Here is a 16680-nt window from a genome sequence, read left to right on the forward strand (position 1 = left end):
GCAGCCGGCCGGTGCTTTTTCCACGCGGAAATTTCCATTTTTGCGACAAACAATGACGCCATTTTGTAGGAGTGCAATTGTGCTTTCTTCGAATATTTTTATATTATTAAGGTATTTGTATGTTAATCCTCAGAAAAAGTAAGCTTTGTAATTGTATTAGTATTGCATATAACCTAAACGTATATCTAAAATGACGTCTTCATTCGACGAAACTGAAATGGAATTTAAACTTGCTGGCAGACTCAGCCAGCAATTTTAACTGACGGAACTGCGCAGTATCTTAAATAATATTCTTTTCCGGCACTCCAATGCACCCCCAATGCTCAGCGGTTCGGACATATCCATTGCCTCATCCGTCTTGATATTGCGGCCTTTGGAGGTAGCCACAAAAGAAATTTTTGGATATAAAAATTGCACAACCAGTAAAATAATACATTTAGTCCGCTGCATATTTTCTAAAATTACTTCAGCTGTGCTAGAAGCTGTGGCACAAGAGTTGCAGAAGCTGATTCTGCAAGAAATAACGAAAATAATGGGTTCCATTGAACATGTAAATCTTCTTGCCATTCAAACATTTTAGACCCTCGATTTAAAAAAATACACTTTAATGATGCAATAGCTTGTAGAAATGCTGTAGCAAAAATCAAAGATATGACGAAGATTCCTATTCGTCAAAATGAAGAAATCTAGTCTGACTGAAGATGAAGTCTGACTGAAGATGAAGTCTGACAAAAGATTTTCATTATGGAGTGATCATCACAAACTGGTACATCGTAATTGGAAGAGTAATAATTCTGTAGACAGCTTGTCTGATGAACTTTCAGTTTACCTGACAACTTCTGTCGGAAGATAATCCTTTGGGAATTTGGAATGATTACAAAATACGGTTTCCAATATTGCACAAAATCGCCTTTAAATATTGAACAATGGTGGGCACATCAGTGCCATCTACAAGGCTTGTTTTCACAAGCGGCGCAAGTTATGACTCAACAATGAAACAAACAGAAACAGGGTAAAAGATTGAGCAACTTCTGTTTTTAAACAGTATCGATAAAACATATTGGGATTTTAAGGGACAAGCGACCCGAGACGTGGCGGGAGATTGAAATATTTTGAGAGTTTTTTGTATTTTTACCGTAATTAAAACTACTTAAGCTACGATGTTTTCTGTATTACGTTTTTCTATTTTCTGAATTATAAACTATTCCAAATTCAAATAATGGCTTAAACTTAAGTCAAATAATTCAGTGCCAAAATTTGACAGATAATCTGTATTCAATGTATGAAATTTCCCCCCATCTCATACATTTGAACTATCAAATTTCGGATTTGAATTATTTGACTTAGGTATAAAGTAATAATTTTTGCGATTTTTATAAACTTCAGACAAATATTTTTTAAGATCTCATAAAAAATCTAACTCTTAAATGATTTTGTAGCTGGTAGAAGACACGTTGAAGAATTCGTGATTTTCTTAATGTAAACGTATATAACTCATACATATATAACTTATAGAAAAACAATCGATGTATTTTTTGATATATCGATATTACATCAATGCCACTATCCGATGCATTAAATCGAAAAAAATATGTATGTTTTTTTCGTGTCCACCACTATGGCAGAGGATAGTGTAAAGGCATAATAACCACGATCGGTAATAATTGGCTATCGGAAATAATAGTGGTTCAAATTGAAATTGAAGTACAGGCGGTCCTCGACTTACGTCGTTTCGATTTACGTCGTTTCAAGTTACGTCAAACAATGTTTTGACACTATTCCTCAAGCATACGTCATTTGTTTCGATTTCCGGCATATCGGAGAATTCACTTGTCGCAAGGTCAATGTCCGTGAGAGGCGCGGGCGGGGCGCGTTGTCGTCTCGTGCGGGGAATACCCCGCAAATGTCGCTGATTTTGTTTAGTACATTCAGGGACAACGGACAATCAAGACGTAATAAATTAGTTTTTTTGCATCTTTGACAGTTTTTGTGTTTACATACATATTTAAGTGAATTTTAAACAATGCCACCTAAACAAGACAGTAATAATAAAGTGAAGAAGAGAGTAAGAAAGTCAATTACAATGGAGGTTAAATCTAAGATTTTAAAACTCAAAGATCGCGGTTATTCGACTTCATCTATTGGACGAGAACTTAATTTATCACGCACGACGGTACAAACAATATTGAAAGATAAAGAAAAACTCTTAACAGCTCTTCCTTCCGTCTCTTCAAACAGCACTATTATACGCAAAAGGAATGCTTTAATTTATGAAATGGAAAAACTGTTGTACAATTGGATTCAAGATCAAACTCAGCGACGGGTTCCTCTAAGTTTGGCTATTATACAAAATAAGGCGCTGAGTATCATCAACACTGCAAAATAAACGTGGCGAGAATAATAGTGACGAAACAAAATGTTTTTCTGCCAGTCGCGGATGGTTCATGCGCTTTAAAACGAGATATTCGTTACATAACATTCGAGTGCAAGGAGAAGCTGCTAGTGCCGATCATGTGGCTGCTCAGAGTTTTCCTGGAATATTAAAGGAAATTATCGAAAGTGGAGACTATTCGCCTAAACAAATTTTTAACGTGGACGAAACTGGTTTGTTTTGGAAAAAAATGCCCTCTCGTACTTTTATATCACAGGAAGAAAAGTCTATGCCTGGATTTAAAGCGGCTAAAGATCGTTTGACGTTGTTATTGGGTTCGAATGTTGAAGGTGATCTTAAATTGAAACCCCTTTTAGTTTATAGGTCTGAAAATCCTCGAGCTCTCAAAAATTACGTCAAGAGTACTCTTCCAGTTATATGGAAGGCTAATCCAAAGGCATGGGTTACATCAATACTTTTTGAAGAATGGTTTACTAAGCATTTTATACCTGAAGTGAAACAGTACTGTTCAAACAATAATTTGGCTTATAAAGCTTTACTTATTTTGGACAATGCTCCCGGCCATCCTGTGCGTATTGCCGATATTGATCCTCAAATCAAAGTCGTGTTCCTGCCTCCCAACACCACTTCGTTGTTACAGCCGATGGATCAAGGAGTTATCGCGTCTTTTAAGGCCTATTATCTCAGGAGAACTTTTTCACAGGCTGTAAAGGCTAATGAAAATGATGGCATGGAGCTGAGAGATTTTCGGAAAAGTTATAATATCCTGCAATGCGTAAAAAATATTGCTACTTCATGGGATGAGGTGACACCCAACAATTTAAAAGGAGTGTGGAAAAAATTATGCCCATTTTTTTTTGAGCCATCTGAAAGTTCTACATCTACAGATCAACCAAATGTCGATGAGATCACAACTGACATTGTTCATTTGGCTAACCGTTTGCCTGACATTGCAGTTACTACTGATGATATTGATGATCTGTTAAGCTCACATTCGCAAGAACTGACTGATGAAGATCTTATTGAATTGGAGGCACAAGTACAAAAGGAAGCACTCGAGTCACAAGAAATAGCTTCTTCTATTAGTGACTCTGAAAAAGAACTTACACTAAAAAAACTTTCCGTAGCCTTTGCAAATTTGAAGAATGCCATGAAAATTTTTGAAGAAATTGATCCTAATTTTGAGAGAAGTTTTAACGTTAATAACAAAATTTGTGCAGCCTATCACTGTTACCAAGATCTGTATGATAGCAAGAAGAAAGAAGCCAAGCAATCTAGAATTGATAGTTTCTTTAAGCCAAAAGTTTAATTTATTATTTATCATTACACATGTATAAGTTTTATAATTATTATTAAAATTAATAACACACAAATACCAAAAATAACTAGCAATTTCATAAGTGCATAATATATAATTATTTTAAGAACTTACTTTTAATAATAAAGTACGTCCTTTGTTATAAATGCAGTTTTTTTTATTATTTCGAGTCCGTGTGGAACCTAACCCTTGAGTTTTACATGTAAACATATGAAAAAATATGTCTCGACTTACGTCGTTTCGATTTACGTCGCGTATTTCGAGAACCTAACATGCCGTAAGTACGAGGACTGCCTGTATTACTAATAAAAAAGACAGGCTAAGTCAGGCGTTCAGTTAATATTCTGAATTACATGTCAATATAAAGATTAGAAGATCCGTCAGATAAAAAAGATTTAGAGCATAAACCTTTTAAAGATATATTAGGTTTAACGTGGAATTCACATAAAGATATTTTTGATGGAGATCGATTTTTATAAACTTTATATTTTTGATATCTATTTTTTATATGTCACTTTTGACCAATTGTTTGTTACTTTCTTGTTCACTGTGAGCCCTTTTGGGAAAAATACACATCTTTTTACTTTTCTTTGATATTTAATTAATATAATAGCTGTGTTCCCGCTCCATTCACAAAAGATTTTAATAAGGCAACAATGAGAGTTTCAAAAGCATTTCTCGGGAAAATATCCAGCAAAAGTTGTCAAAATACTATAAAACCTTTTGGGAGTTGTGGGATCTATGAGTATCATTATTTTATTCATCTTTTCATCTCCATAGTCGATAATAATGAACACACTGACACAATGTGATAAATTGTGTAGGTGTGTTATGCACACACACATACAGTAATAATACGAGTACGATCAAATTACATCGCGTTGCATAGCGCATCTACTGCACGTCCCTCCCCAGTCTGGTATATGATGCATTATTATTTCGTGAACCTAACAGATACCACACCCGAACACGCTATATATATAGGACAACCTATACATAATACTATAAATTGATAACCTATACCCGTGAAAGTGGTGACCCGCGTATTTAGTGGTGTGAACATTACGAAATATAGTGCATAATGGCAGATTTGACTGTGAGTGAGTTCACGGACATGGACAAACTAGCAACTATTGCAGACAAGGTCATGGAGGCCGGACACATTACGGACAAATAGCCGAAATGTCACACACTGCCCAGACCACCACTACAGATATGCTGGTAGATCAAATCGCTAAACTGACGCTTCAGGTGAATAGGCTTGCGTCAAGGCTAAGTTTTCAGTCGCATAGGAATTCAAGGAGCCGCGACCGTTCAAGGTCACACTCTGGAGGAAGATCTCAGCGACGTAACAAAAACAACCCTGACTGGCTGTTTTTATCATTTTCGTTATAAGGAAAATGCAGCAAAGTGCATTAAAGCAGTAATCAGGAATACTAAATACCGTGCAAGCTGCGGCGGGCGACTGTACGGCAAATTTCAATAATAACCGCCTTTGCGTAATAGACAAACTGTGTTCCGGACCACCGCTTAAAGATTATATATAGTCATAGTTTGTAGAAATAAGTTCGATTAGATATAGCAAATTTATAAATAGTACAATTGTTACATAGTAACACCTTAAGATTAATAGATTTGATAGGGATAAGTTTATAGAAATTTAAGTTCTTTATGTTATTATTTACAAAAATGCTTGACAAATAAATGATTATAATGGTTGTGGTTTCAATCCCTAAAAATAAATAGGTCGGCAAATAGAAACAGAATAGAATATAGTATAAAAAATAGATCCCAAAATACATAGGGATCTTTTTATAGTATCATTTCATTTATAGATATGTAATAATAATTGTAATGTGCGTTGCGCGGCAGCATTCGTTCGACTGACGCGCGACCTCGCTCTCCCGCGCTATATATATATGAGGGGAAGGGGAGCGAGGTCATATAAAAGGCGCAATCCGCGAAATCGCGAATTATTCCTAAACCGCACGTCGCGCAGCGCACACATCATAATAAAAATGTAAATTAAAGATGGTATTGACGTTTGATGCACAAATTGTAAACACAAAATGTAAGATTGATAAAATATAATAAAAATTATATAAAGGGGTGAGGAGAATAGGGCGGCCAAGGGTCCGCTGGCTAGTAGCCAAAAATCGTATATAAGTAGCGTCCAAAAGCGCTACAAATCATAGCGAATTCAACCTCTGAATAGCGACATTGATCTTCGGATAGCGAAATCGACCTGAAAAGGAATCAACCACTGAAGAAATTCTCCTCGCCTCTGCATTCTGAACCACAAGAACCGTTTTCTCATTCACTGCCCGTCCATCATCGCCGTCGTTAAGTATAGTCATCACAATCCTCTTCACGCATCGTGTCATCGCATCGTGTCACCGTCGCATCAGCATCGTTTAAACGTCCTTCTCAGGACGAATCATCGTGGTGCCTATAAAAAGGCACCTGGTCCTTCACCCGCAACGCGCCCGCGGCGTTGATTGAGGCCCTTCAGGTAGGGAGTGCTTTGAAAAGGGCACTCTCTCACCTCGAGGAGGATAGATTGACGTCCGGGCGTACCAGCGACTCGGTGCCTGCCGACGCGCCTTCCGACTCCCGGGGGCAGCGGCCAGCACATCTGCTGGTCCTTCGAGCCGGATCAAGAAGAATAGAAGATGCCCGTCACACGAAGCAGAACTGGCAAAATGCAAGAGGAGAAGACAGAAGAGCATCAAACAGATGCAGAACAGGTCCCAGACCCACCGCGGAGGGAAAACCCGTTCCCTATTCGACATAGCATACCGCCGAGGTCGCCACAAGGGACACAAGACGTCGAAGAAACCGTCGTTCTACAAACAACGGCGCGATCACAGCTCTCCGATAGAGAAAAGGAGAGACAGCAACAAATCGCTATCGCCCGAGAAGAGGTCATTCGCTATCGATTACAGTTGGCGGAGGCCAAGCTAGCCCGACTGGAAGCCTTCGGAGAAGAAGACGAAGAACCGTCGGAACCAGCATCGCAAGACGGCCACAATAGGGTCGTCGAATGGCTCGAGCAGCAGTCCGAGCCACCACCACCTCCACCAGAAGCACCACCGAATCCACCGAAGAGGCCCACACCGGCGAGAATAGAGGAGCCGCTTCGGGGTACCATAGAAACTCACCAACGATTGGCACCCACAGACACCATTCAAGTTGGTGATCTCGCAACTGCAGTGACCGAAATCGTCAGGGCGACTACATCGTCGCTAGCGGCCGTCGCGCCGCACCCACAAGCGTCAACGTCGGGTCCCCTAGCAGCACAGTATAGAGGGGAACTCACACCGTTCTACGGGGCGCATACAGATTGGCTGGCCTTCAAGGCAGCCTACGAAGAATCTGCGGGGTATCTAACGCCGTCGCAGAACATAGAAAGGCTCCGGAGAGCCTTACGAGGAGGCTAGGTCAGCAATGAAGAGCCTCCTAATAGCAAACACGCCGGCCGAAGAGATCATGCACGAGTTGGAGCTCACCTTCGGTCGACCGAACAACATAGCAGAAGTCGAAATAGCAAAGCTGCGGAGTCTTCCACCACCGAAGGACACACCGGGGGAGTTCTGCAGATTCGCCACAGCCGTCAAGAATAGCATCGTGTCATTGAAGACGTTGAAGAAGATCAACTTCCTATACAACCCGGAAGTGGCGAAGTTATTAATAGAAAAACTACCGCCGAACATTCGACATAGGTGGTATGTTTACTGCCAGCAGCAAGCCCACGAAGACGTACCGGATTTAGTACAGTACTACAACTTCGTGAAGATAGAAGCTGAAATTTATAGCGTAAGCGCCGAACCCATGAAGATAGCAAGCATGGACGACAAACCGAAGCCGTCGGAAAGTCGTCGTGTTCAAATCCGTCCGCAGCGAACACATACAGCGAGCAAGACGGACAGCCCACCCCGCCACAAGCCAACGTGTCCCGTGTGCAAATCAAATTCGCACACGGCGGCGCAACAGTGTGAAAAATTCAAGAAAGAAAATAGCTACGGGCGTTGGGAAATAGCGAAGGCGCAACGTCTGTGTTTCCGATGCCTACAATATCGAACACAGACACATAACTGCAAGACGAAGACTTGCGGAATAGATGACTGTCCACGTATGCATCACAAATTGTTGCACTACAGGGCAACGAGCGAGACACAGAAGACAGAGACAGAGACAGCAACAGTATCGACAGGCGTCTCGCTCACACGTTCACCGCGCAGTTATCTCAAAATACTGCCGGTGAAAATAGTCGGACCTCGGGCCAGCATCGACACTTTCGCCCTCCTCGACGATGGATCTACCGTCACCCTCATAGATGAGGAAATAGCCACAAGAGTCGGCGCGGAGGGGCCGACAGAACCACTGAAAATAGAAGCACTGGCCGGCGCAACGGTTCGAACAAATAGCTCGAGACGCGTAACTCTAACGTTATGCGGTTCAGAAGAGGAGTATGAGATCTCCGCCAGGACAATGAAGGGACTCAAACTCGCCAAACAACAAATAGAAGAAAGGGATATCCGACGATGTCAACACCTGGCTGGCATCAAGAAGATACTGTGTTACCACGACGCCACACCAACGATCCTCATCGGCCAAGACAATTGGGAACTGTTACTGGCCATAGAAGTTCGCCGAGGATCTTCGTCACAACCAGTCGCATCGAAAACTCCGCTCGGATGGGTGCTGCATGGAGCGTCCACTCGCAGTCTCGGCCATCAAGTCCACCATGTATATCATATACGTGAGGGGGCCGAGGATAGAATAGAAGAAGAAACGAAAGCGAACGAATGGAAATGGGTACCTACGCGTCACAACGTGGCCGATGACGCAACTCGAGGAGTGCCCACGGATTTCGACACGGAACATCGATGGTTCACCGGACCCCAGTTCCTATACAAGCCGCAGGAAGAATACGGGCAAGATGAGTCTGGTGGCATAACAACAGACACCGGAGAAGAACGCACGCACATGGTATACACAGGCGATAGCAACACAACAGACAGCGGCGTACTCCCGGACATCACACGCTTCACGTCATGGTTGCGACTACTACGAGCCACAGCACGCGTGTTGCAGTTCATCGACCGGTTACGCGAAGCGGTCGAAAATAGAAAAAACACCGCCTCACAAAACGCTGTACATCATAGGCGCACAGCGCGCAATATAGAGAAGGACCCGGCGTGGAATAAGAAGACAGCTCGCAAAATAGTACGGACAGCGCCGAGGTTCGACAATAGTGAAGAAAGAAATTTCATCAAATTAACTGCGGAATATATACAGCGCGCGGAACAATTGTGGATACGGGCCGTGCAACAAGAATCGTTCAAGAACGAAATAGAAACACTCCGCGGTAAAGGGACAGTCGATAACAATAGCCGACTGAAACCACTAGCGGTGATCGAAGAAGACGGTTATATCAAGTTGAAATCAAGAATAGCAGCAGTCGTCGATGTTACAGACAGCATGAAGAAACCGATAGTCCTGGATGGGAATCATCGATATACCCAGTTGTACCTGGACTGGGTGCATAGAACGCATCACCACGCCAGAGTCGAGTTGGTGATGAACGAAGCTCGACAGCATTATTGGATACTTCGAGCGAGACCGACAATTCGCAGCATCGTCAAGCGATGTCAACTGTGCCGACTACGACGCGCAACAGCATCGATCCCGCCCACCGGAGACCATCCGGTCAGCCGACTCGCCCATCACCAGAGGCCGTTCACATACACAGGCGTGGACTTCTTCGGGCCTCTTAGTGTCACCATGGGGCGACAACACCACAAACGCTACGTCGCGTTGTTCACATGCTTGACAACGCGAGCAGTACATTTAGAGTTAACCACCTCATTGTCTACAGACTCCGCAATATCCGCACTCAGGCGGATGATGGCCCGACGAGGGAAGCCAACCGAGATCTGGTCCGACAATGGGACCAACTTCCACGGCGCAGACGCAGAGCTACGTCGCGCCGCCATAGAAGCAAGTCGCGAAGACGCGGCTAATCATCGTATACGCTGGCGGTTCATCAGCCCCAGCGCACCATTCATGGGCGGAGCGTGGGAACGTCTCGTCCGCTCCGTGAAAACAGCATTAGCCGCCACACTGCATGAGCGGCACCCTTCGGAAGAAACATTAGTTACACTGCTGTGTGAGGCGGAATATACCGTGAATAGCCGTCCGCTCACACATGTGTCAACTGAACCGGACGACGAGGAAGCCCTCACGCCTAACCACTTTCTACTGGGAGGATCGGGCAAAGTGCAAACTCCGGGAAGCTTTGAAGACACCGATATCGATAGCCGGAGTCACTGGAAGAGAGCGCAGCGGCTAGCAGACCACTTCTGGAGCCGATGGCTCAGGGAGTACCTACCGGAACTTCAACACCGGCGGGAGCCCCGCGGCACGGGGCAACCTCTGCGCATCGGAGACTTAGTCCTGATCGTCGACTCCAATCTCCCGCGCAACACATGGCCGCGCGGGAGAGTAATAGCAGTGTTTCCCGGCCCAGACGGCGTCATCCGAGTGGCCGACATCCAGACCAAGAATGGCGTGCTGAGGAGGCCAACCAAACGACTCGTGGTCCTGCCAACGGGAGTTGCTGATAGTGAAGAGCGGGCTCCGGAACCAGACAAGGCTCCTGCAGCGCCCTCGACGACCGCTGCAGCGGCGGGAGAATAATGTTCCGGACCACCGCTTAAAGATTATATATAGTCATAGTTTGTAGAAATAAGTTCGATTAGATATAGCAAATTTATAAATAGTACAATTGTTACATAGTAACACCTTAAGATTAATAGATTTGATAGGGATAAGTTTATAGAAATTTAAGTTCTTTATGTTATTATTTACAAAAATACTTGACAAATAAATGATTATAATGGTTGTGGTTTCAATCCCCTGAAAATAAATAGGAACAGAATAGAATATAGTATAAGAAATAGATCCCAAAATACATAGGGATCTTTTTATAGTATCATTTCATTTATAGATATGTAATAATAATTGTAATGTGCGTTGCGCGGCAGCATTCGTTCGACTGACGCGCGACCTCGCTCTCCCGCGCTATATATATATGAGGGGGAAGGGGAGCGAGGTCATATAAAAGGCGCAATCCGCGAAATCGCGAATTATTCCTAAACCGCACGTCGCGCAGCGCACACATCATAATAAAAATGTAAATTAAAGATGGTATTGACGTTTGATGCACAAATTGTAAACACAAAATGTAAGATTGATAAAATATAATAAAAATTATATAAAGGGGTGAGGAGAATAGGGCGGCCAAGGGTCCGCTGGCTAGTAGCCAAAAATCGTATATAAGTAGCGTCCAAAAGCGCTACAAATCATAGCGAATTCAACCTCTGAATAGCGACATTGATCTTCGGATAGCGAAATCGACCTGAAAAGGAATCAACCACTGAAGAAATTCTCCTCGCCTCTGCATTCTGAACCACAAGAACCGTTTTCTCATTCACTGCCCGTCCATCATCGCCGTCGTTAAGTATAGTCATCACAATCCTCTTCACGCATCGTGTCATCACATCGTGTCACCGTCGCATCAGCATCGTTTAAACGTCCTTCTCAGGACGAATCATCGTGGTGCCTATAAAAAGGCACCTGGTCCTTCACCCGCAACGCGCCCGCGGCGTTGATTGAGGCCCTTCAGGTAGGGAGTGCTTTGAAAAGGGCACTCTCTCACCTCGAGGAGGATAGATTGACGTCCGGGCGTACCAGCGACTCGGTGCCTGCCGACGCGCCTTCCGACTCCCGGGGGCAGCGGCCAGCACAAACTGGACTAAATTTTTCTGTTTTAAGCCACAGAAAGTCACATGAAGAAATTTAACCAAATATGTATGATTTTAGAAATAATAATAATGAGTGTGAAAATACTGAAGATGAGGCAATTGAGAATGAAACAGAAAAATAATTTTACTTTGATCTTTATTGTTGTGATTATTAACATAACAATGTATGTGGAGTTCTGGTAACTTAGAATTGTTTATTGTGTAATTATACGATCAAAAGTATAAAATCTTCCTTTTTTTACTCTACCTATTGCTTTGTCGTCTTATATTTTAGTCAATATATGCAGAATATAGATAGTTATTTTTGATCAGACTGTAGTGTACATCGTTAAACATCCATTTTAAGTATAATAATGTAAGCTCGTAACTATCATGACGGTTTCATATTTTAAGATTATACTGTCAGATTAGTACCACATTGAATTTAAAGAAATTATTACAGCGCTTGGCCCAGGATACAAATCTCTAACGTCTCATCAAATAGGAAGACTTCTCTTAGAAGATAGTTATGATGACACCTTACAAAAACAAAAAAAAGATATTGAAGGTAAAACGGTATCTATGTCTTTGGACGGTTGGTCTAATGTCCATAATGAGCCTATAGTTTGCTGTAGCCTCACAACACCCGAAGGGTAATCAAGATTGGTTGATAAACAGAAATATAAATAGAAAATCATTTATAAAAATAAACTTAATTTAAGCACTTTTGAATAGTCATAACAATTTGTTGTTTATCTACCACTCGTTCGGAAAGCTGTCTCATCACAAGAACAAGCAGGCAAGTTGCGTGTTGTTCTTTTAAATAAAGTAGTGAAATATTTTCGAATAAAATCTACCTGCAAGCAAAAAGCAATGGTACAACAAGGCTGTTGGTGGTAAAAAATTGGTGATGCCCATTACCGTCAGATGGAATACCCCGACAGACTGTATTCGGTTTTACACTGACAATCGTAGAATACTGGTGCAAATATGCTAAAATAATAAGAATGAAATTCATAACGACATAAGCAAAATGACACAGAAATAACGAACGAAGCAATTCAAACTGTTGTCACGTTTAGACCCAATTGTTAGAGCCTTAGAGAAAGGGATGGAACAACAATATCCGTGGCAGTAGAAATATGGCACCAGCTTAAAAAGGAGTTTGAAAATGAAATATCAGAAGTTAAAAATGTATTCCAACGCAGACATTATATGGCATTGGGGTCAGTTTATTACTTGGCCAATATTTTGAACCACCGGTTTTTGGACAAACATCTGACCAACAATTTGTTAAACAGACCTCATCATTGGAATGGTGGAAGCTCCTAGATATGAACACAAACGATCCGCGTTGACTCAACTGGGATGGCAAAGAAGCATGTCAGAGCACTCTGTGAACAATTGCTGTCAGCAGTAGTGTCAATGACAGGTCTCGAAAGAATTTTCTCTACCTTCGGCCTGGTTCAATCAAAGATTCGTAATCGATTAGGAACCTAAAAAGCGCATAAATTGGTTCATTTCTTTAAGACTTTCAACAAGTCTACAAGGGGCATCCATAGTACAGCTGCAGCTCCGTCATACAATATGGACTGGATTTGGAATCCCAGTGTGAATGTCAATCAGGACATCATAGAAGAAACAGAAGTTGACTGGGACTGGGAGCCAGATGATGTCCCACTCATAGATCTATTGTTAAGGCCTGACGCTGAAAGATTACTTTTATGATTACCAATTATTATTAAACTTTGTTGATTTATCTCACAAAGAAATGAAGATTATTTATTATTATAATAATATTAGATACCTGTTTTTTTTAATTGCTCATTAAAAAGATATCTCTCAAAAAAAAGACTAAGTAATTCTATTGTTACTTGTTAAAAGTTTTTTAAATATTAAATGTAGTAATAATTTGATACTTATTTTATTTTACAAATTCCTATCACATTTTTAAGCGTGTAATCACTTGAATGAAATTCGCTTCTTTTTCTTAGCCGGGATATATATCTGATATATATGGGATATATATATCAAAAACGTCAACGTCATCTTCATTTGTTCCTACCTGTTGGCGCGATCAAGTAGTTTTATATATTCTTTGATAATCTCGAAAAAGTAATCGAAAAACACCACTTCTCTCCTGAAAATATCTACAATCTAGATGAGAACGGGAATATGCATAGTTCATAACGCCAGAAAAGTAACCCTAAAAACATAAAATAGCTAGGTAAATTTACATTAGCAGATAGGGTAGTAAATAATAGCATGATTGCCTGTATAAATATAATCGGAAAAACAGTTCCACCGTTGATAGTCTTTCTTTGAATTATTTTTAAAGACAATATGTTAAAAGATGCTCCTCCAGGTACGGTTAGTACAGCCAACCAATCTGGATGGTCAACAGAATTAATTTTCAGAAAATAGTTGGATCATTTCATACAAATTGTCAAACCCATAAAATAAAATCCGGTTATCTTAATAATGGACAACCATGTAACGCATCTCAATTGAGATTATTGAAAAAGCCGCCAATAGTGATATAATTCTACTCACATTGCCTTCGCATACATCAGATAATTTACAACCCTTGGATCGTTGTGTGTTTAGACCATTTAAGGCACAGTACAACAAAGAGGCTGAAAACTGGATGTTAAATCATCCTGGAAAGCCAATAACTATTTATGATATTTCAGAAATGGTTGGCGAAATATATCCCTTGTTGTTGCGTTCACACGCAAAAACATAATTCAAAGTTTTAAAGGAGCTGTAAGTGACGCGTTCCATGCCTCAGCCAAAATTATAAAACTATCGTTTTTGTCTATATTTTGTCTCTGCATGAGGTGTCATAATAGTTTTGAATATATATACTCTGTGAGATTCCGGTTCGCCGTCGAGTCTCCAGAGTGAGCCCCGCAACTGGTGCCCACTTGCGCAGGTCGACAGAGTGAAGATACTCTCAGTGCGCCAAGACAACTTTGAAAAGTTTTTAACTTGATAAGTGTCCAACGCACTAGGATTGCAGACCGAATTTGTTGGTGCAAATTCGTCGCTGCAATCCAACTGCGACAGTCACCACAGTGACTGCTGCCTTCAGGGCCACAACCCACCTTCTTGAATCCCGCAGGCAGCGAAGGGCCAGCCACTGCGGCGGCCCGCCTATAGTGGCTGAGAGGTTGCCGAACTGGACCCGCCACTTCGCGAATTTGGCGAGAATCCGCGAGGCACCCAACGCCCACCCCTTCAGCACGGGATTCCGATTTCTCCCGAAGTCGGATGCGGAATTCCGTGCAATCCAACAGTACCTGGTGGAGCTAGCGAGAGGGACACCACCATAAGCTGGTACTATTACAGCCTGGCTTCTGAGCTACCGACAAAGGTAGCCATAAGGGGCCTCCCAACGAGCACATTCCGCTGACCGACGCGCTAGCGAACGCACGTATGTGCTCGCTAGTCCCGCCGCCGTCTCGCTGTCCTCTGCTCCCTCGAGCAACCCGCCGCGCGCGAGCGCTTAGCGTAGTTACGTTCGCGCGTTCATTCTACTTGTGTGTTGTGAGGACTGAAGGAGGAACTCTCTTCGTTCAAGTGAAGTGAAGTGTTGTGTGTGGACGTTCAGTGGCACGGATTGTCGTGAGTTAGGGAGGTGCGTCAGGCCTATTGCGCGACGCGCCAATCCAAGCCGCCGCCGCCGCTGCCACTAACACCCGCCAACGCCTGCCGCCTGTCGTCCGCCGCCGATGCCACCAAGTAGGTTCGTTTAGGTACACATTTTTCACTCAATAAGATTAGTGATCTTAGATATTAGGGTCACATATCAATAGGCACTCACCCCCCCTGCCTCACCCGGCAGGAAGGCCCCCGCTGACACCGTCGGCTGCACCCGCCGACGACCGTTCCCTTATTTATAATAGATTTATTTTATTTTGTTTTACTTTTTATTTTATTTTTGTGTATACAATGTCCTTTTCCGCGGCCGACATCCCGCTCCTTTTCGAGTTCCTCGAAAAGAAGTGCTCCTGCATATTAGATTCGTTCATGGCCTATAAGGCTGCCCCCGCACAAGTAGTGCACAGCTCGCCACCCGCGTTTCCAATGACTCAGACTGACACTGACGAATTCGGGGACGACTCCCAACGGCTCCCGCCGATTCCCCTAATCCAAGCCGACCAGGCCGAACCCGGCTCTCCATCCATGGAGCAGGACGACTCCGTCGCGGAGCTTGACACTCCTAGTATGGAGCTCGACGCCATCCGCGACAGCGACGTCCCCTCTCCCGTCCCCCCGGTCTCCTCAGACGAGGACGACTTTATCGTTGTTGGCAACAAGCGTGCCAAGAAGATCCAGGGCTCCCAGCCCGCCAAAACAAAGCGTGCCCATGACGGTACCGCTAAATCCGCCCCCGGTCCGAGTGTACGTAAGTCGCACCCCGAGACCAAAGCCCCGCCCCCCGTCATCATTCAGGACATAAGTGCCTGGAACACGGTGTCAAATGTGCTTAAAAATAAGCACATTAACTTCAGCCATGCTAAAGCTACCGCTTTAGGGATCAAAGTTACAGTCCCATCATCTGACGACCATCGTCGTCTTACCACCTTCCTTCGAGAGAAAAACATAGAGTATCACACCTATGCTCTCGAGGAAGAGAAAAAGCTCCGCGTTGTAATACGCGGCTTACCCAAGGGCTCTCTACAGACTCCATCCTTGAGGACCTTCAATCCCAAAACTACCCAGCGCACGAGGTACATTGTATGTACCAGTCGCGCTCTCGTAACAAGGCTGCTATCGACCTTGTGTTAGTCAAACTAGATCTCTCTCCCGAAGGCAAATAGATCTTTGATATAAAAAGCGTTTGCCAACTGTCATCTCTGTCCGCCTCGCATTCGTACCTACACCGGACAATGTCACCGTTGTCAGAATTACGGGCACTCTGCCCGTATATGCCATGGCATCGGTGCTCGCGCAATGCCACCGATGCCAGGCGTTCGGGCACGCCTCAACAAACTGCCACCGCCCACTCAAATGCGCCCGCGGGCGAGCGGGCGAGCGGGTGACTGGACTGTCCGCGGCCAGGCGGACCGAGACCGCCCGCGAGCTGCAAGTGTACGGTCTACAAAAGAGAGACCAGGCAGAGGGATAAACCCCCCCCCCCCCCCCCTAGACGACCA

The 16680-nt window shown here is 43.4% G+C and overlaps 1 protein-coding gene and 1 pseudogene across 1 annotated transcript; both read left to right on the top strand.

The window, feature by feature from the left end:
- Positions 1–262: 262 nt before the first annotated feature.
- LOC131840805 (uncharacterized) lies at positions 263–1016 on the top strand (annotated as a pseudogene).
- A 1605-nt stretch (positions 1017–2621) lies between these two features.
- Positions 2622–3701, top strand: LOC131840807 (tigger transposable element-derived protein 1-like). The gene has a single exon (XM_059189003.1). It carries the CDS (start codon positions 2622–2624, stop codon positions 3699–3701), a length of 1080 nt encoding a protein of 359 aa, XP_059044986.1.
- Positions 3702–16680: the final 12979 nt, after the last annotated feature.

This window comes from Achroia grisella, unplaced genomic scaffold (assembly GCF_030625045.1).
Source record: "Achroia grisella isolate CSIRO2021 unplaced genomic scaffold, CSIRO_AGI_Agris_v1 utg149, whole genome shotgun sequence".
NCBI lineage: Eukaryota > Metazoa > Arthropoda > Insecta > Lepidoptera > Pyralidae > Achroia > Achroia grisella.

Coding starts and splice junctions, on each gene's coding strand:
- LOC131840807 (XM_059189003.1), top strand. CDS start 2,622: ATGCCCTCTCGTACTTTTATATCACAGGAAGAAAAGTCTATGCCTGGA.